Raw genomic sequence first — 19,748 nt, 5'->3', positions numbered from 1 at the left:
GTAGATGTATATTTCTGGCAGAGTGTGGCATTGTAGCATGTACATTTCCGGCGGAGTGTGGCTTTGTAGGCTATACATTTCCGGCGGAGTGTGGCGGAATCGGCTGTGTCGGATGGAGGTGGCTTAGCGCTGGGCTCAGGTGATGGCAGTGACCCGGCGGGTGACAGAAGGGTCACGTGTGTGACTGGGGCGCTGAGCAGTGTGTACACACACATGGGGGTGATTACAATCTAGAAATGTCATCATAGTATTTGGTCTTATCCTGATTCTAGATCAGTGGTGCCTGGGGCGGGGGCCTCTGCTCTGGGGGGTGAGAATTCACTTTTGGGCCTGTTCCTGTCGGTTCCTATTCCTGAGCAAAGTCCAATATGTTGCGGCTTCACGTCTGCGCCTACAAAGTGTAACCCCCCCCCCCCCCCCCCCCCGGCGTCATTGCGTTGCAGCGGGTGTAACGCGCCAGGATTCTGTCTCCGGCCCCCCCCCCCCCCCCCTGGCGTCATTGCGTTGCAGCGGGTGTAACGCGCCAGGATTCTGTCTCCGGCCCCCTCCCCCGTACATTCATGTTGTGTTCTTCTCCGCAGGCTCCGGTGCGGTGACCCCGCTCCTGTGCCTCGGCATGCATTGGGGGGATGCCTCGCTGGACGGTGCACCTAGAGGGGGGTCCACGACGGGTGAATCACGCTGCGGTGGCGGTGGGACATCGAGTCTTCTCCTTCGGTGGCTACTGCTCTGGAGAGGACTACGAGACGCTGCGGCAGATCGATGTCCACGTCTTCAATGCTGGTAAGAAAGGGGCCGGTGGGTGTGCGCGGTGTCGGGGGCCACAGGCAGACATCTTGTCTCTTCTTGCAGTGTCTCTCCGATGGAGGAAGCTTCCCCCGGCGCGCTGCTCCCTGTCCAAGGTTCCCTACATGAGATACGGACACACGGCGGTTCTCATCGATGACATTATCTTCATCTGGGGGGGACGTAACGACACGGAGGGGGCCTGCAACGTCCTCTATACTTTCCACACAGGTGGGGGCCCTTCTTCCTGCAGCTTTACCCCATCCCACCCCCCCTGCTGCTCAAAGAGGCTGTCACTAGATTATAAGTGCCCTGTCTCCTACATAATGTGATCAGTGCTGTAATGTAGATAACAATGGTTATCATTATTACTAGGACCACTGTTATCTACATTACAACGCCGATCACATTATGTAGGAGACAGGACACTTATAATCTGGTGACAGCCTCTTTATTACTGGGACCACTGTTATCTACATTACAGCGCCGATCACATCATGTACAATATAGGCCACTTATAATGTGGTGAAGGAGCCTCTTTATTACTAGGACCACTGTTATCTACATTACAGCGCTGATAACATTATAAAGGAGACAGGCCACTTATAATGTGGTGACAGCCTCTTTATTACTAGGACCACTGTTATCTACATTACAGCGCCGATCACATCATGTACAATATAGGCCACTTATAATGTGGTGACAGAGCCTCTTTATTACTAGGACCACTGTTATCTACATTACAGCGCCGATCACATGTACAATATAGGCCACTTATAATGTGGTGAAGGAGCCTCTTTATTACTAGGACCACTGTTATCTACATTACAGCGCTGATAACATTATGTAGGAGATAGGCCACTTATAATGTGGTGACAGCCTCTTTATTACTAGGACCACTGTTATCTACATTACAGGGCTGATCACATTATGTAGGAGACAGGGCACTTATAATGTGGTGACAGCCTCTTTATTACTAGGACCACTGTTATCTACATTACAGCACTGATCACATTATGTAGGAGACAGGGCACTTATAATGTGGTGACAGCCTCTTTATTACTAGGACCACTGTTATCTACATTACAGCACTGATAACATTATGTAGGAGACAGGGCACTTATAATGTGGTGACTGCCTCTTTATTACTAGGACCACTGTTATCTACATTACAGCCCCGATCACATTATGTAGGAGACATGGCACTTATATTGTGGTGACAGCCTCTTTATTACTAGGACCACTGTTAGCTACATTACAATTCAGATCACATTATGTAGGAGACAGGACACTTATAATCTGGTGACAGCCTCTTTAATTCTATCCCTAACCCTTGTTACAGGCACTGAGCAGTGGACGACGCCCGGGGTGAGCGGTCACATCCCAGGGGCCCGGGACGGTCACTCGGCCTGTGTTCTGGACAGGACAATGTATGTCTTTGGTGGATTTGAGCAGCTGGTGAGATATGTGTTGTGTACATCGGTCTGGGGGGCACAGGTCATATCCAGGGGGGGCCACAGCATTGGGGGGCACAGGTCATGTCTGGGGGGGCCCTCAGCATTGTGAGGGCACATGTTATCTCCGAGGGGGCCCTCAGCGTTCTGGGCAACAGGTCATGTCTGTGGGGACACAGTCACGTATCCAGGGGACTCTCAGCATTGGGGGGGTACAGGTCATGTCCGGGGGACTCTCAGCATTGGGGGGGTACAGGTCATGTCCGGGGGACTCTCAGCATTGGGGGGGTACAGGTCATGTCCGGGGGACTCTCAGCATTGGGGTGGTACAGCTCATGTCCGGGGGACTCAGCATTGGGAGGGCATAGGTCATGTCCGGGGGACTCTCAGCATTGGGGGGGGTACAGCTCATGTCCGGGGGACTCAGCATTGGGGGGGGCACAGGTCATGTCTGGGGGTCACTCAGCATTGGGGGCTCCTGTTCATGCACACAGACATGATTGCACCTTAACAGCTGACCCATCGTACCTCCAGTTATACCCGTGGAGAGTATCGTGCACGGGTCTAATTCTAGTTAATTGGACCTGTTCAAAGTCTCTCCAGGTAATTGTGTCGCCCCGTGTGCCGTAGTGTCTCCGCTCCATGTCCGTTTGTCAAGGGGAAGTAGAACTGGAGCGACATTATAAGTCTTCTGCTTCTCACCACAGGCCGACTGCTTCTCCAATGACATCCATAAACTCGATACCAAATCCCTGAACTGGACTCTTGTGAGAGCCAAAGTGAGTACCGGCACCTCGATGTAGTGCCATGTCACTGCTCCTCCTTGTATAGCAGAGCTACATCCTGTGCCTTCATCTTAATGTCTTCCTATGATTCGTCCATAGGGGGCGCCGGCTCGTTGGAGGGATTTCCACTCTGCTACAGTAATCGGGAGTAAAATGTTTGTGTTCGGCGGCCGCGCAGATCGATCTGGACCGTTCCACTCTAACAATGAAATCTACTGCAACCGAATCAGAGTATTTGACTTACTGACAGAAACCTGGCTGGACGCTCCACAGTGCTCACCCCTGCCCGAGGGGAGGAGGAGCCACTCTGCATGTGAGTGTACGGTATACAGGGGGGAGGAGCCACTCTGCATGGGAGTGTATGGTATCTGAGGAGGAGGAGTCGTCACTCTGCATGGGAGTGTACGGTATACAGGGAGGAGCCGCTCTGCATGGGAGTGTACGGTATACAGGGGGGAGCAGCCAGTCTGCATGTGAGTGTACGGTATACAGGGGGGAGGAGCTACTCTACATGGGAGTGTACGGTATGCAGGGAGGAGGGGCCGCTCTGCATGGGAGTTTCCGGTATACAGGGAGGAGCCGCTCTGCATGCGAGTTTACGGTATACAGGGAGGAGCCGCTCTGCATGCGAGTGTACGGTATACAGGGAGGAGCCGCTGTGCATGGGAGTGTACGGTATACAGGGAGGAGCCGCTGTGCATCGGAGTGTATGATATACAGGGAGGAGGAGCCGCTCTTCATGGGAGAGTACGATATACAGGGAGGAGCAGCCGCTGTGCATGGGAGTGTACGATATACAGGGAGGAGCCGCTCATGCATGGGACTGTACGTATACAGGGAGGAAGAGCCGCTCTGCATGGGAGTGTACGGTTTACAGGGAGAAGGGGCCGCTCTTCATCGGAGTGTATGGTATACAGGGAGGAGGAGCCGCTCTGCATGGGAGTGTACGGTATACAGGGAGGAGGAGCCGCTCTGCATGGGAGTGTACGATATACAGGGAGGAGGAGCCGCTCTGCATGGGAGTGTACGGTATATAGGGAGAAGGAGCCGCTCTGCATGTGAGTGTACGGTATACAGGGAGGAGCCGCTGTGCATGGGAGTGTACGGTATACAGGGAGGAGGAGCCGCTGTGCATGGGAGTGTACGATATACAGGGAGGAGCAGCCGCTGTGCATGGGAGTGTACGGTATACAGGGAGGAGGAGCCGCTCTGCATGGGAGTGTACGGTATACAGGGAGGAGCCGCTCTGCATGGGAGTGTACGGTATACAGGGAGGGGCCGCTCTGCATGGGAGTGTACGGTATACAGGGAGGAAGAGCCGCTCTGCATGTGAGTGTACGGTATGCAGGGAGGAGGGGCCGCTCTGCATGGGAGTGTACGGTATACAGGGAGGAAGAGCCGCTCTGCATGGCAGTGTACGGTATACAGGGAGGAGCCGCTATGCATGGGAGTGCACGGTATACAGGGATGAGCCGCTCTGCATGGGAGTGTACGGTATACAGGGATGAGCCGCTCTGCATGGGAGTGTACGGTATACAGGGAGGAGGGGCCGCTCTGCATGGCAGTGTACGGTATACAGAGAGGAGGAGCCGCTCTGCATGGCAGTGTACGGTATACAGAGGAGGAGCCGCTCTGCATGGCAGTGTACGGTATACAGGGAGGAGCCGATCTGCATGGGAGTGTACGGTATACAGCAGGGGGGAGCTACTCTACATGGGAGTGTACGGTATACAGGGATGGGCCGCTCTGCATGGGAGTGTACGGTATACAGGGAGGAGGGGCCGCTCTGCATGGGAGTGTACGGTATACAGGGATGAGCCGCTCTGCATGGGAGTGTACGGTATACAGGGAGGAGGGGCCTCTCTGCATGGGAGTGTACGGTATACAGGGAGTAGGAGCCGCTCTGCATGGGAGTGTACGGTATACAGGGAGGAGGAGCCGCTCTGCATGGGAGTGTACGGTATACAGGGAGGAGGAGCCGCTCTGCATGGGAGTGTACGGTATACAGGGAGGAGGAGCCGCTCTGCATGGGAGTGTACGGTATACAGGGAGGAGGAGCCGCTCTGCATGGCAGTGTACGGTATACAGAGAGGAGGAGCCGCTCTGCATGGCAGTGTACGGTATACAGAGAGGAGGAGCCGCTCTGCATGGCAGTGTACGGTATACAGGGAGGAGCCGATCTGCATGGGAGTGTACGGTATACAGCGGGGGGGAGCTACTCTACATGGGAGTGTACGGTATACAGGGATGGGCCGCTCTGCATGGCAGTGTACGGTATACAGAGAGGAGGAGCCGCTCTGCATGGTAGTGCACGGTATACCGGGACGAGGAGCCGCTCTGCATGGTAGTGTACGGTATACAGGGAGGAGCCGCTCTGCATGGGATTGTACGGTATACCGGGACAAGGCACCGCTCTGCATGGGCATGTACGGTATACAGGGAAGAGGAGCTGCTCTGCATGGGTGTGTACAATATACAGGAAGGAGCCGCTCTGCATGGGAGTATACAGGGACGAGGAGCCACTCTGCATGGGAGTGTATGGTATCTAGGGAGGAGGAGTCGTCACTCTGCATGGGAGTGTACGGTATCTAGGGAGGAGGAGTCGTCACTCTGCATGGGAGTGTACGATATTCAGGGAGGAGGTACCGCTCTGCATGGGAGTGTACGGTATACAGGGAGGAGCCGCTCTGCATGGGAGTGTACGGTATACAAGGAGGAGCTGCTCTGCATGGGAGTGTACATATACAGGGGTGAGGAGTCCTGCACAGGGGTGTACAATATACAGGGAAGAGCCGCCCTGCATGGGAGTGTACAGTATACAGGAAGGAGCCGCTCTGCATGGGAGTGTACAGTATACAGGAAGGAGCCGCTCTGCATGGGAGTGTACAGTATACAGGAAGGAGCCGCTCTGCATGGGAGTTTTCCTTATACAGGAAGGAGCCGCTCTGCTTGGAAGTATAAAGGGAGGAGTCGCTCTGTATGGAATTGTATGATACATGGGGAGGGGTGGACTCAGTAATGCTGCTTTCTTGCAGTTGCCTACCGGGGGGAGCTCTATGTGTTTGGTGGCTACAACGCCCGGCTGAACCGTCACTTTCAGGATCTGTGGAGGTACACGCCAGGTAGGTGGTAGAGCTCTAGCTTTATTTGTTTTGCTCCTCTCGCTGGGGAAACGAGCATCCATCTTTATCGTCTCTGATTTCTTAAGAGTCGGGTCGCTGGCACCGTGTGGAAGTGCAAGGAAAAGGCCCCTGTGCTCGTCGGCGTCAGTGCTGCTGCATCGTGGGGGACAAAATCCTGCTCTTTGGAGGCACCAGGTAAAGGAGGAGTAGAAGCAGTAAGGCAGAGGATTGTGGGAACAGCTTTTGGAAGTCGTTCCTGTTGTGAGGGTGCTGGGATTTAGGGGGGAAGGTTGTACCTTGTGGTGCTGCTCTGTCATCTTGCCCATTTTTTGCTGCAGCCCTTCTCAGGACCAGTATCTTCAGGATGAGTTTTACTTGATGGATCACTCGGACCTCTACATTCTGGACTTCAGTAAGTTGGGATGTGCTGTGTGTGGATGAGTCGACGGCTGCAGTGCTCAGTAGCTGAAATGCTCTGCAGATATGGAATTCTCTGCATTCTGAGGAGATCCCTTATTATCATGACATGTCCCGCTGCTTCTTCCTTACATCACGGTCTCTAGAGCCGGTAGATCCTGGTATCCGCTGTGCGTTTTGTATGTGCTGGTGAAGGGGGAAAATGTCACCCCGTTCTGTTCATTAACTCTGAATCCACCATTATCCACCAGTAACGTACAGGAGGAAGTCCCAGAGGAGGATTCCTGGCATTATTGGAGTTTCTGGATGTGACCGCGATGTTTCACCACTAAATGGCAGCATTTGGGCCTGTGTTGTTGACACGGCCAGTTTAGCAATGCTGACTGGTGCTGTGATGTCACATCGCTCTGGGCTCCGCTGTGTTTTGTTTGACTTTGAGTCTTTTTTTTTCAGGTCCCAGTTTGAAGACGCTGTGTAAGCTGGCCGTATTACAGTACAGTCTGGACCAGTCCTGCCTGCCCCATGATATCAGGTGGGAGCGCACACGTGTCGGGGGGGGGGGGGGAGTCTGGCAAAAGGAGCTTCAGTAACAGCGTTCTACTTTTTACAGGTGGGAACTGTCGGCCATGACCACAAACAGCAACATTAGCCGCCCCCTGCTGTCCTCCCACGGATAAGAGGCCACCTGGCGCCCCAGACACCCACGTCTGCTCTGTCACACACAGCCGTCCACGTAGTCGTCCACACGCACTGAGCGTCTTTTATAGATGTTGTTCTGTGTTCGGGGACTAAACATAATTTCAATAAAAGAATAAGTTTTGTGTTATCACTGCAGTGTAGCGGCCTCTTACTTCTGCTGTATGTTAGTGTAGTTGACCAGGACACCTTCATTCTAGTTACCCCCTCACTGACCTGTCTACAATGGAGCGGCTGTAAAGAGGACCAACCAGAACCACCTTCATTCTAATCGCCACCTGACTGACCTGTCTACAATGGAGTGGCTGCAGGGAGGACCGACAAGAACCACCTTCATTCTAATCACCTCCTAACTGACCTGTCTACAATGGAGCGGCTGCAGGGAGGACCGACCAGAACCGCCTTCATTCTAATCACCTCCTGACTGACCGGTCTACAATGGAGCGGCTGCAGGGAGGACCGACCAGAACCACCTTCATTCTAATCACCTCCTGACTGACCGGTCTACAATGGAGCGGCTGCAGGGATGACCGACCAGAACCACCTTCATTCTAATCACCTCCTGACTGACCTGTCTACAATGGAGCGGCTGTAGGGAGAACCACCTTCATTCTAATCACCACCTGACTGACTGGCCTACAATGGAGCGGCTGCAGGGAGGACCAACCAGGACCACCTTCATTGTAATCACCTCCTGACTTACCTGTCTACAATGGAGCGGCTGCAGAGAGGACCGACCAGAACCACCTTCATTCTAATCACCTCCTGACTGACCTGTCTACAATGGAGCGGCTGCAGAGAGGGCCGACCAGAACCACCTTCATTCTAATCACCTCCTGACTGACCTGTCTACAATGGAGCGGCTGCAGGGAGGACCAACCAGGACCACCTTCATTGTAATCACCTCCTGACTTACCTGTCTACAATGGAGCGGCTGCAGAGAGGACCGACCAGAACCACCTTCATTCTAATCACCTCCTGACTGACCTGTCTACAATGGAGCGGCTGTAAAGAGGACCGACCAGAACCACCTTCATTCTAATCACCTCCTGACTGACCTGTCTACAATGGAGCGGCTGCAGAGAGCACCGACCAGAACCACCTTCATTGTAATCACCTCCTGACTGACCTGTCTACAATGGAGCGGCTGCAGAGAGGACCGACCAGAACCACCTTCATTCTAATCACCTCCTGACTGACCTGTCTACAATGGAGCGGCTGCAGAGAGGACCGACCAGAACCACCTTCATTCTAATCACCTCCTGACTGACCTGTCTACAATGGAGCGGCTGCAGAGAGGACCGACCATAACCACCTTCATTGTAATCACCTCCTGACTGACCGGTCTACAATGGAGCGGCTGCAGAGAGGACCGACCATAACCACCTTCATTCTAATCATCTCCTGACTGACTGGTCTACAATGGAGCGGCTGCAGGGATGACCGACCAGAACCACCTTCATTCTAATCACCTCCTGACTGACCTGTCTACAATGGAGCGGCTGTAGGGAGAACCACCTTCATTCTAATCACCACCTGACTGACTGGCCTACAATGGAGCGGCTGCAGGGAGGACCAACCAGGACCACCTTCATTGTAATCACCCCCTGACTGACCTGTCTACAATGGAGCGGCTGCAGGGAGGACCGACCAGAACCACCTTCATTCTAATCACCTCCTGACTGACCGGTCTACAATGGAGCGGCTGCAGAGAGGACCGACCAGAACCACCTTCATTCTAACCACCTCCTAACTGACCTGTCTACAATGGAGCGGCTGCAGAGAGGGCCGACCAGAACCACCTTCATTATAATCACCACCTGACTGACCTGTCTACAATGGAGCGGCTGCAGGGAGGACCGACCAGAACCACCTTCATTGTAATCACCTCCTGACTGACCTGTCTACAATGGAGCGGCTGCAGAGAGGACCGACCAGAACCACCTTCATTCTTATCACCTCCTGACTGACCTGTCTACAATGGAGCGGCTGCAGAGAGGACCGACCAGAACCACCTTCATTCTAATCACCTCCTGACTTACCTTTCTACAATGGAGCGGCTGCAGAGAGGACCGACCAGAACCACCTTCATTCTAATCCCCTCCTGACTGACCTGTCTACAATGGAGCGGCTGCAGAGAGGACCGACCAGAACCACCTTCATTCTAACCACCTCCTGACTGACCTGTCTACAATGGAGCGGCTGTAGGGAGGGCCGACCAGAACCACCTTCATTCTAATCACCACCTGACTGACCGGTCTACAATGGAGCGGCTGCAGGGAGGACCGACCAGAACCACCTTCATTCTAATCACCTCCTGACTGACCTGTCTACAATGGAGTGGCTGCAGGGAGGACCGACCAGAACCACCTTCATTCTAACCACCTCCTGACTGACCTGTCTACAATGGAGCGGCTGCAGGGAGGACCGACCAGAACCACCTTCATTCTAGTCACCTCCTGACTGACCGGTCTACAATGGAGCGGCTGCAGGGATGACCGACCAGAACCACCTTCATTCTAATCACCTCCTGACTGACCTGTCTACAATGGAGCGGCTGTAGGGAGAACCACCTTCATTCTAATCACCACCTGACTGACTGGCCTACAATGGAGCGGCTGCAGGGAGGACCAACCAGGACCACCTTCATTGTAATCACCTCCTGACTTACCTGTCTACAATGGAGCGGCTGCAGAGAGGACCGACCAGAACCACCTTCATTCTAATCACCTCCTGACTGACCTGTCTACAATGGAGCGGCTGCAGAGAGGGCCGACCAGAACCACCTTCATTCTAATTCCCTCCTGACTGACCTGCCTACAATGGAGCTGCTGCAGAGAGGACCGACCAGAACCACCTTCATTCTAATCACCTCCTGACTGACCTATCTACAATGGAGCGGCTGCAGGGAGGACTGACCAGAACCACCTTCATTCTAATCACCTCCTGACTGACCTGTCTACAATGGAGCGGCTGCAGGGAGGGCCGACCAGAACCACCTTCATTCTAATCACCTCCTGACTGACCGGTCTACAATGGAGCGGCTACAGGGAGGACCGACCAGAACCACCTTCATTCTAATCACCTCCTGACTGACCTGTCTACAATGGAGCGGCTGCAGAGAGGACCGACCAGAACCACCTTCATTCTAATCACCTCCTGACTGACCTGTCTACAATGGAACGGCTGCAGAGAGGGCCGACCAGAACCACCTTCATTCTAATCACCTCCTGACTGACCGGTCTACAATGGAGCGGCTGCAGGGAGGACCGACCAGAACCACCTTCATTCTAATCACCTCCTGACTGACCTGTCTACAATGGAGCGGCTGCAGGGAGGACCGACCAGAACCACCTTCATTGTAATTACCTCCTGACTGACCTGTCTACAATGGAGCGGCTGCAGGGAGGACCGACCAGAACCACCTTCATTATAATCACCTCCTGACTGACCGGTCTACAATGGAGCGGCTGCAGGGAGGACCGACCAGAACCACCTTCATTCTAATCACCTCCTGACTGACCTGTCTACAATGGAGCGGCTGCAGGGAGGACCGACCAGAACCACCTTCATTGTAATTACCTCCTGACTGACCTGTCTACAATGGAGCGGCTGCAGGGAGGACCGACCAGAACCACCTTCATTCTAATCACCACCTGACTGACCTATCTACAATGGAGCGGCTGCAGAGAGGGCCGACCAGAACCACCTTCATTCTAATCACCTCCTGACTGACCTGTCTACAATGGAGCGGCTGCAGGGAGGACCGACCAGAACCACCTTCATTCTAATCACCTCCTGACTGACCTGTCTACAATGGAGCGGCTGCAGGGAGGGCCGACCAGAACCACCTTCATTCTAATCACCTCCTGACTGACCGGTCTACAATGAAGCGGCTGCAGGGAGGACCGACCAGAACCACCTTCATTCTAGTCACCTCCTGACTGACCTGTCTACAATGGAGCGGCTGCAGGGAGGGCCGACCAGAACCACCTTCATTCTAATCACCTCCTGACTGACCTGTCTACAATGGAGCGGCTGCAGGGAGGGCCGACCAGAACCGCCTTCATTCTAATCACCTCCTGACTGACCTGTCTACAATGGAGCGGCTGCAGAGAGGACCGACCAGAACCATCTTCATTCTAATCACCTCCTGACTGACCTATCTACAATGGAGCGGCTGCAGGGAGGACCGACCAGAACCACCTTCATACTAATCACCTCCTGACTGACCGGTCTACAATGAAGCGGCTGCAGGGAGGACCGACCAGAACCACCTTCATTCTAGTCACCTCCTGACTGACCTGTCTACAATGGAGCGGCTGCCGGGAGGACCGACCAGAACCACCTTCATTCTAATCACCTCCTGACTGACCTATCTACAATGGAGCGGCTGCAGAGAGGGCCGACCAGAACCACCTTCATTCTAATCACCTCCTGACTGACCTGTAATGGCAGGAAGGAGGTGAAGGGAAAGTGAGCCCTAATCTACCCACCGCCCTGTCCCTGCCTACTTGCAACGACCCGCCCTAGGCGACGAGGTACAACTGGGCGGCGGTCCCTACGCTGGCTAAGTGCACTGGAAGACAAACAGGGAACACGCAAGGGAAGGGGCAGTAGCCACGGAACGCCACGAGGAAACGGGGCGGCGAACGAACAGTCAGGACCAGGACGAAGTGAGTACACCCGAGCGGGCACGGAGACAGGAGCAAGCCAGGGCAAGCAAAGCAGGTCAAGCAGAACTGCAGCAAGGCAGAAGCACGGCAGAAGCAGGCTGGAGCAAGCAGCAGTGGGGCCAGGAATCCAAAAGAATTACAAGCACTGAGGGAGAGCACAGGGCAGGTAATAAAGGGCAGGGGGCGGAGCTAACTCCGAGAGACCAGGCCGCGATAGGCTCTCCCACTCCTGAGCCTGCCAGCCTGGTTGGTGGGAGATGGTGTCAGTCGAACAGGTCTGGCCTCAGGTGTGGATTGATTAATCCCAGGAGTATAGCTAGATGAAGTACCTGGCAGATCCCTAACAGTACTCCCCCTTTTATGAGGGGCCACCGGACCCTTACTAAGGGGACCCGGTTTAGTGGGGAAGAGGAGGTGGAACCTCCTGATCAATACCCCAGCGTGAACATCACGGGCAGGTACCCAAGTCCTCTCCTCCGGCCCGTATCCTTTCCAATGGACCAGGTACTGGAGGGAGCCCTGGACCATCCTACTGTCCATAATCTTGGCCACCTCGAATTCCACCCCCTCAGGGGTGAGAACGGGAACAGGAGGTATCCTCGAGGGGGACCAGGACGGGGAGCAGCGTTTAAGGAGGGAGGCATGGAAGACGTCATGTATGCGAAAGGATGGGGGGAGCTCCAGACGGAAGGATACAGGGTTGAGGACTTCAATGATCTTATAAGGTCCAATGAATCGGGGAGCAAACTTCCTGGACGGGACCTTAAGGCGCAAGTTCCTGGACGACAGCCAGACCAAATCCCCGACGACAAACCGGGGGTTAGCAGAACGTCTACTATCCGCCTGAATCTTTTGTGCGCTCTGGGACGCCTCTAGGTTCTTCTGAACCTGGGCCCAGACAGTGCACAGTTCCCGATGAACCTCCTCTACCTCAGGATTATTGGAACAACCAGGGGAGACGGAGGAGAACCTTGGGTTAAACCCGAAATTACAGAAAAACGGGGAGACCCCTGACGAGTTACTGACCCGGTTATTCAGGGAAAATTCAGCAAGGGGAAGGAATGAGACCCAATCGAATTGACAGTCAGAGATGAAACACCTTAAATATTGTTCCAGGGATTGGTTGGTCCTTTCCGTTTGGCCATTAGTTTCGGGATGGAAGGCGGAGGAGAAGGACAGATCAATCTCCAATTTTTTACAAAAAGCTCTCCAAAATAAGGAAACAAATTGTACCCCTCTGTCAGAAACGATATTGACTGGGGCCCCATGGAGACGCAGGATGTGTTTCACAAACAAAGAAGCTAACGTCTTGGCGTTAGGTAGCTTCTTAAGGGGCACAAAGTGGCACATCTTGCTGAAGCGGTCGACTACCACCCACACCACCGACTTGCCCTGAGATGGAGGCAAATCGGTGATAAAATCCATGGAGATATGGGTCCAAGGTCTCTGGGGAATGGGCAAGGAACGTAGTAGGCCCGCAGGTCGGGACCTAGGGGTTTTGGACCTAGCGCAAACCTCACAAGCGGCGACGTAAGCCCTAACATCTTTAGGCAACCCAGGCCACCAATAGTTTCTGGTAATGAGGTGTTTGGTGCCCAAGATGCCAGGATGACCAGATAGAGCGGAGTCATGGTTTTCCCTGAGTACCCTCAGCCGGTATTGCAGGGGAACAAACAGTTTGTCCCCAGGGACGTTCCCGGGAGCTGCACCCTGATCAGCCGCGATATCAGAAGCTAAATCAGAATCCGTGGCAGAGACTATTATACCAGGGGGTAAAATACAAGCGGGATCCTTCTCGGAAGGAGGATTGGCCATGAAACTACGTGACAGAGCGTCAGCCTTAATATTCTTCGACCCAGCCCTATAGGTAACCAAGAAATTAAATCTGGTAAAGAATAGTGCCCACCGAGCTTGTCTAGGATTAAGCCTCCGGGCCGATTCTAGGAAAACCAGATTCTTGTGATCCGTAAGGACCGTTACCTGGTGTCTGGCCCCCTCCAGGAAGTGCCGCCACTCCTCAAAAGCCCATTTAATGGCTAGAAGTTCGCGGTTGCCAATATCATAGTTACTCTCCGTGGGCGAAAACTTCCTAGAGAAGTAAGCACAGGGGCGGAGATGGGTGAGGGAGCTGGTACCCTGGGACAAGACGGCCCCCACTCCCACCTCGGAAGCGTCAACCTCCACAATAAATGGCTCCTCTTGGTTGGGCTGAATCAGCACGGGGGCCAAGATAAAGCACTTCTTGAGAGTCTCAAAGGCCTGGACGGCCTCAGGGGGCCAATGGAGGACATCGGCACCCTTGCGGGTGAGGTCCGTAAGAGGCTTAGCGACGACCGAGAAGTTGGCAATAAATCTCCTGTAATAGTTGGCGAACCCTAAAAAACACTGTAACGCCTTAAGGGAGGCAGGTTGGACCCATTCCGCCACAGCTTGAACCTTGGCAGGGTCCATGCGGAATTCATGAGGAGTGAGGATTTGCCCTAAAAATGGTATCTCCTGTACCCCAAAGACACATTTTTCAGTCTTAGCAAACAGATTATTCTCCCGAAGGACCTGGAGCACCTTCCTGACATGCTCCACGTGGGAGGACCAGTCCTTGGAAAACACCAGTATGTCATCAAGGTACACAACAAGAAAATTACCCAGGTACTCTCTCAGGATTTCATTAATAAAATTCTGGAAGACAGCAGGGGCATTACACAACCCAAAGGGCATGACCAGGTATTCGAAATGACCCTCGGGTGTGTTGAACGCAGTTTTCCACTCATCCCCCTCTTTGATGCGGATAAGGTTATATGCCCCCCGTAGATCGAACTTAGAAAACCACTGGGCTCCCTGAACCTGATTAAAAAGATCCGGAATCAAAGGAAGTGGGTACTGGTTCCTTACGGTGACCTTATTCAGGTTACGATAATCAATGCACGGCCTAAGACCACCATCCTTCTTCCCCACGACGAAGAAGCCAGCACCTACAGGAGAAGTCGAGGGGCGAATGAAACCCTTGGCCAGGCATTCTTGGATATATACCCTCATCGCTTCACGTTCAGGACATGAAAGATTAAATATCCTACCCTTAGGAAGCTTGGCACCAGGCACCAAATCGATAGCGCAATCGTAATCTCTATGAGGGGGCAACACCTCGGAGGCCTCCTTAGAAAACACATCGGCGAAGTCCTGAACAAACTCAGGAAGCGTGTTTACCTCCTCCCGGGGAGAAATAGAGTTAACGGAAAAACATGACATAAGACATTCATTACCCCATTTGGTGAGATCCCCAGTATTCCAATCAAATGTGGGATTATGCAACTGCAACCAGGGAAGGCCTAAAACCAGATCAGACGATAATCCCTGCATCACCAGTACAGAGCACTGCTCCAAATGCATGGAGCCAACCAGGAGTTCAAAAACAGGAGTATGCTGAGTAAAATAACCATTAGCAAGGGGGGTTGAGTCGATTCCTACTACAGGGATAGGATAAGGTAAATCAATACAAGGCATCTTTAGAGACATAGCAAATTCCACAGACATGATATTAGCAGATGAGCCAGAATCCACGAAAGCACTGCCCGTGGCAGACCGGCCAGCAAACGAGACCTGAAAGGGAAGCAAAATTTTATTGCGTTTCACATTAACGGGAAATACCTGTGCGCCCAAGTGACCTCCCCGATGATCACTTAGGCGCGGAAGTTTTCCGGCTTCTTATTCTTGCGCCTGGGACAGGTGTTCAGTAGATGCTTGTCGTCCCCACAGTAGAAGCAGAGACCATTCATTCTGCGAAACTCCCTACGTTGTCGAGGGGACATGGAGGCCCCGAGTTGCATAGGTACCTCCGAGTCCTCCGTGGAGGGGCGAGGAGACGGGACCTCGGGGGGAATCGCAGAAAAGTCAGAGGGGAGCACACTGAAGCGTTCTAGCTGACGTTCCCTGAGACGTCGGTCAAGTCGTACTGCTAGGGCCATAACCTGGTCAAGGGAGTCAGGCGAGGGGTAGCTAACCAGCAGATCCTTCAGGGCGTCAGATAATCCTAACCTAAACTGGCACCTTAGGGCCGGATCGTTCCACTGAGAAGCTACGCACCACTTCCTAAAATCAGAACAGTACTCCTCAACCGGTCTCCTACCCTGACGTAAGGTCACCAGCTGACTCTCGGCTAAAGCAGTCCTGTCAGTCTCGTCGTAAATGAGTCCGAGGGCAGAGAAAAAACGATCAACAGAGGAAAGTTCAGGAGCCAAGGAGAAGGCCCACTCTTGGGACCCTTCCTGGAGTCGGGATATGATGATACCCACCCGCTGGTTCTCGGAACCTGAGGAGTGGGGCTTTAGGCGGAAATACAGTCTGCAACTCTCCCGGAAGGAGAGAAACGTCTTACGGTCCCCTGAAAACCGGTCAGGTAACTTGAGGTCGGGTTCTAGAGGTGAGGTGAGGGGTACTACTAAAGCAGCGTCACCCTGATTGACCCTTTGGGCCAGGGCCTGGACCTGTAGGGAGAGGCCCTGCATCTGCTGGGTCAGGGTCTCAAGGGGGTCCATGATAGCGTCAGCGTAGGAGAAAGGGTAGACTAGGTAAGGGCTTGTAATTATGTAATGGCAGGAAGGAGGTGAAGGGAAAGTGAGCCCTAATCTACCCACCGCCCTGTCCCTGCCTACTTGCAACGACCCGCCCTAGGCGACGAGGTACAACTGGGCGGCGGTCCCTACGCTGGCTAAGTGCACTGGAAGACAAACAGGGAACACGCAAGGGAAGGGGCAGTAGCCACGGAACGCCACGAGGAAACGGGGCGGCGAACGAACAGTCAGGACCAGGACGAAGTGAGTACACCCGAGCGGGCACGGAGACAGGAGCAAGCCAGGGCAAGCAAAGCAGGTCAAGCAGAACTGCAGCAAGGCAGAAGCACGGCAGAAGCAGGCTGGAGCAAGCAGCAGTGGGGCCAGGAATCCAAAAGAATTACAAGCACTGAGGGAGAGCACAGGGCAGGTAATAAAGGGCAGGGGGCGGAGCTAACTCCGAGAGACCAGGCCGCGATAGGCTCTCCCACTCCTGAGCCTGCCAGCCTGGTTGGTGGGAGATGGTGTCAGTCGAACAGGTCTGGCCTCAGGTGTGGATTGATTAATCCCAGGAGTATAGCTAGATGAAGTACCTGGCAGATCCCTAACATGACCGGTCTACAATGGAGCGGCCTCAGGGAGGACCGACCAAAACCACCTTCATTCTAATCACCTCCTGACTGACCTGTCTACAATGGAGCGGCTGCAGGGAGGACCGACCAGAACCACCTTCATTGTAATCACCTCCTGACTGACCTATCTACAATGGAGCGGCTGCAGGGAGGACCGACCAGAACCACCTTCATTCTAATCACCTCCTGACTGACCTGTCTACAATGGAGCGGCTGCAGGTAGGACCGACCAGAACCACCTTCATTCTAATCACCTCCTGACTGACCTGTCTACAATGGAGCGGCTGCAGGGAGGGCCGACCAGAACCGCCTTCATTCTAATCACTTCCTGACTGACCTATCTACAATGGAGCGGCTGCAGAGAGGACCGACCAGAACCGTCTTCATTCTAATCACCTCCTGACTGACCTATCTACAATGGAGCGGCTGCAGGGAGGACCGACCAGAACCACCTTCATTCTAGTCACCTCCTGACTGACCTGTCTACAATGGAGCGGCTGCCGGGAGGACCGACCAGAACCACCTTCATTCTAATCACCTCCTGACTTTCCTGTCTACAATGGAGCGGCTGCAGGGAGGGCCGACCAGAACCACCTTCATTCTAATCACCTCCTGACTGACCTGTCTACAATGGAGCGGCTGCAGGGAGGACCGACCAGAACCACCTTCATTCTAATCACCTCCTGACTGACCTGTCTACAATGGAGCGGCTGCAGGGAGGACCGACCAGAACCGCCTTCATTCTAATCACCTCCTGACTGACCTGTCTACAATGGAGCGGCTGCAGGGAGGGCCGACCAGAACCACCTTCATTCTAATCACCTCCTGACTTTTCTGTCTACAATGGAGCGGCTGCAGGGAGGGCCGACCAGAACCGCCTTCATTCTAATCACCTCCTGACTGACCTGTCTACAATGGAGCGGCTGCAGGGAGGACCGACCAGAACCACCTTCATTCTAATCACCTCCTGACTGACCGGTCTACAATGGAGCGGCTGCAGAGAGGGCCGACCAGAACCACCTTCATTCTAATCACCACCTGACTGACCTGTCTACAATGGAGCGGCTGCAGGGAGGACCGACCCAGAACCACCTTCATTCTAACCACCTCCTGACTGACCTGTCTCCAATGGAGCGGCTGCAGGGAAGACCGACCATAACCACCTTCATTCTAATCACCTCCTGACTGACCGGTTTACAATGGAGTGGCTGCAGGGAGGACCGACCAGAACCACCTTCATTCTAACCACCTCCTGACTGACCTGTCTACAATGGAGCGGCTGCAGGGAGGACCGACCAGAACCACCTTCATTCTAATCACCTCCTGACTGACCGGTCTACAATGGAGCGGCTGCAGGGAGGACCGACCAGAACCACCTTCATTCTAATCACCTCCTGACTGACCTGTCTACAATGGAGCGGCTGCAGGGAGGACCGACCAGAACCACCTTTATTGTAATCACCTCCTGACTGACCTATCTACAATGGAGCGGCTGCAGGGAGGACCGACCAGAACCACCTTCATTCTAATCACCTCCTGACTGACCTGTCTACAATGGAGCGGCTGCAGGGAGGACCGACCAGAACCGCCTTCATTCTAATCACCTCCTGACTTTCCTGTCTACAATGGAGCGGCTGCAGGGAGGGCCGACCAGAACCGCCTTCATTCTAATCACCTCCTGACTGACCTGTCTACAATGGAGCGGCTGCAGGGAGGACCGACCAGAACCACCTTCATTCTAATCACCTCCTGACTGACCGGTCTACAATGGAGCGGCTGCAGAGAGGGCCGACCAGAACCACCTTCATTCTAATCACCACCTGACTGACCTGTCTACAATGGAGCGGCTGCAGGGAGGACCGACCCAGAACCACCTTCATTCTAACCACCTCCTGACTGACCTGTCTCCAATGGAGCGGCTGCAGGGAAGACCGACCATAACCACCTTCATTCTAATCACCTCCTGACTGACCGGTTTACAATGGAGTGGCTGCAGGGAGGACCGACCAGAACCACCTTCATTCTAACCACCTCCTGACTGACCTGTCTACAATGGAGCGGCTGCAGGGAGGACCGACCAGAACCACCTTCATTCTAATCACCTCCTGACTGACCGGTCTACAATGGAGCGGCTGCAGGGAGGACCGACCAGAATCACCTTCATTCTAATCACCTGACTGACCTGTCTACAATGGAGCGGCTGCAGAGAGGGCCGACCAGAACCGCCTTCATTCTAATAACCTCCTGACTGACCGGTCTACAATGGAGCGGCTGCAGGGAGGACCGACCAGAACCACCTTCATTCTAATCACCTCCTGACTTTCCTGTCTACAATGGAGCGGCTGCAGGGAGGGCCGACCAGAACCACCTTCATTCTAATCACCTCCTGACTGACCTGTCTACAATGGAGCGGCTGCAGGGAGGACCGACCAGAACCACCTTTATTGTAATCACCTCCTGACTGACCTATCTACAATGGAGCGGCTGCAGGGAGGACCGACCAGAACCACCTTCATTCTAATCACCTCCTGACTGACCTGTCTACAATGGAGCGGCTGCAGGGAGGACCGACCAGAACCGCCTTCATTCTAATCACCTCCTGACTGACCTGTCTACAATGGAGCGGCTGCAGGGAG

The 19,748-nt window shown here is 53.9% G+C and overlaps 1 protein-coding gene across 4 annotated transcripts; it reads left to right on the top strand.

The window, feature by feature from the left end:
• Positions 1 to 25: 25 nt before the first annotated feature.
• KLHDC3 (kelch domain containing 3) lies at positions 26 to 7,390 on the top strand. Of its 4 annotated transcripts, none has more exons than XM_075848503.1 (11): positions 28 to 139; positions 582 to 783; positions 853 to 1,017; positions 2,129 to 2,244; positions 2,948 to 3,019; positions 3,125 to 3,338; positions 6,061 to 6,147; positions 6,234 to 6,342; positions 6,486 to 6,559; positions 7,018 to 7,096; positions 7,175 to 7,390. In XM_075848503.1, the coding sequence occupies exons 2-11, from the start codon at positions 630 to 632 to the stop codon at positions 7,239 to 7,241; spliced, it is 1,137 nt and encodes a 378-aa protein (XP_075704618.1). In that variant the 5' UTR covers positions 28 to 139; positions 582 to 629; the 3' UTR covers positions 7,242 to 7,390. The 4 variants fall into 4 exon arrangements, with proteins under 4 accessions (XP_075704621.1, XP_075704618.1, XP_075704619.1 ...); XM_075848504.1 differs by having other exon boundaries at positions 134 to 219; XM_075848505.1 differs by lacking the exon at positions 28 to 139 and adding an exon at positions 286 to 310.
• Positions 7,391 to 19,748: the final 12,358 nt, after the last annotated feature.

This window comes from Rhinoderma darwinii, unplaced genomic scaffold (assembly GCF_050947455.1).
Source record: "Rhinoderma darwinii isolate aRhiDar2 unplaced genomic scaffold, aRhiDar2.hap1 Scaffold_42, whole genome shotgun sequence".
Lineage (NCBI taxonomy): Eukaryota > Metazoa > Chordata > Amphibia > Anura > Rhinodermatidae > Rhinoderma > Rhinoderma darwinii.
This window is presented reverse-complemented; position numbering and strand designations above follow the sequence as displayed.

Bases quoted from the DNA above. Each gene is read 5' to 3' on its own strand.
- KLHDC3 (XM_075848503.1), top strand. From the start codon at position 630: ATGCCTCGCTGGACGGTGCACCTAGAGGGGGGTCCACGACGGGTGAAT. The intron at 1,018-2,128 runs GTGGGGGCCCTT...CCCTTGTTACAG, and splicing joins CCTCTATACTTTCCACACAG to GCACTGAGCAGTGGACGACG. The intron at 7,097-7,174 runs GTGGGAGCGCAC...TACTTTTTACAG, and splicing joins TGCCTGCCCCATGATATCAG to GTGGGAACTGTCGGCCATGA.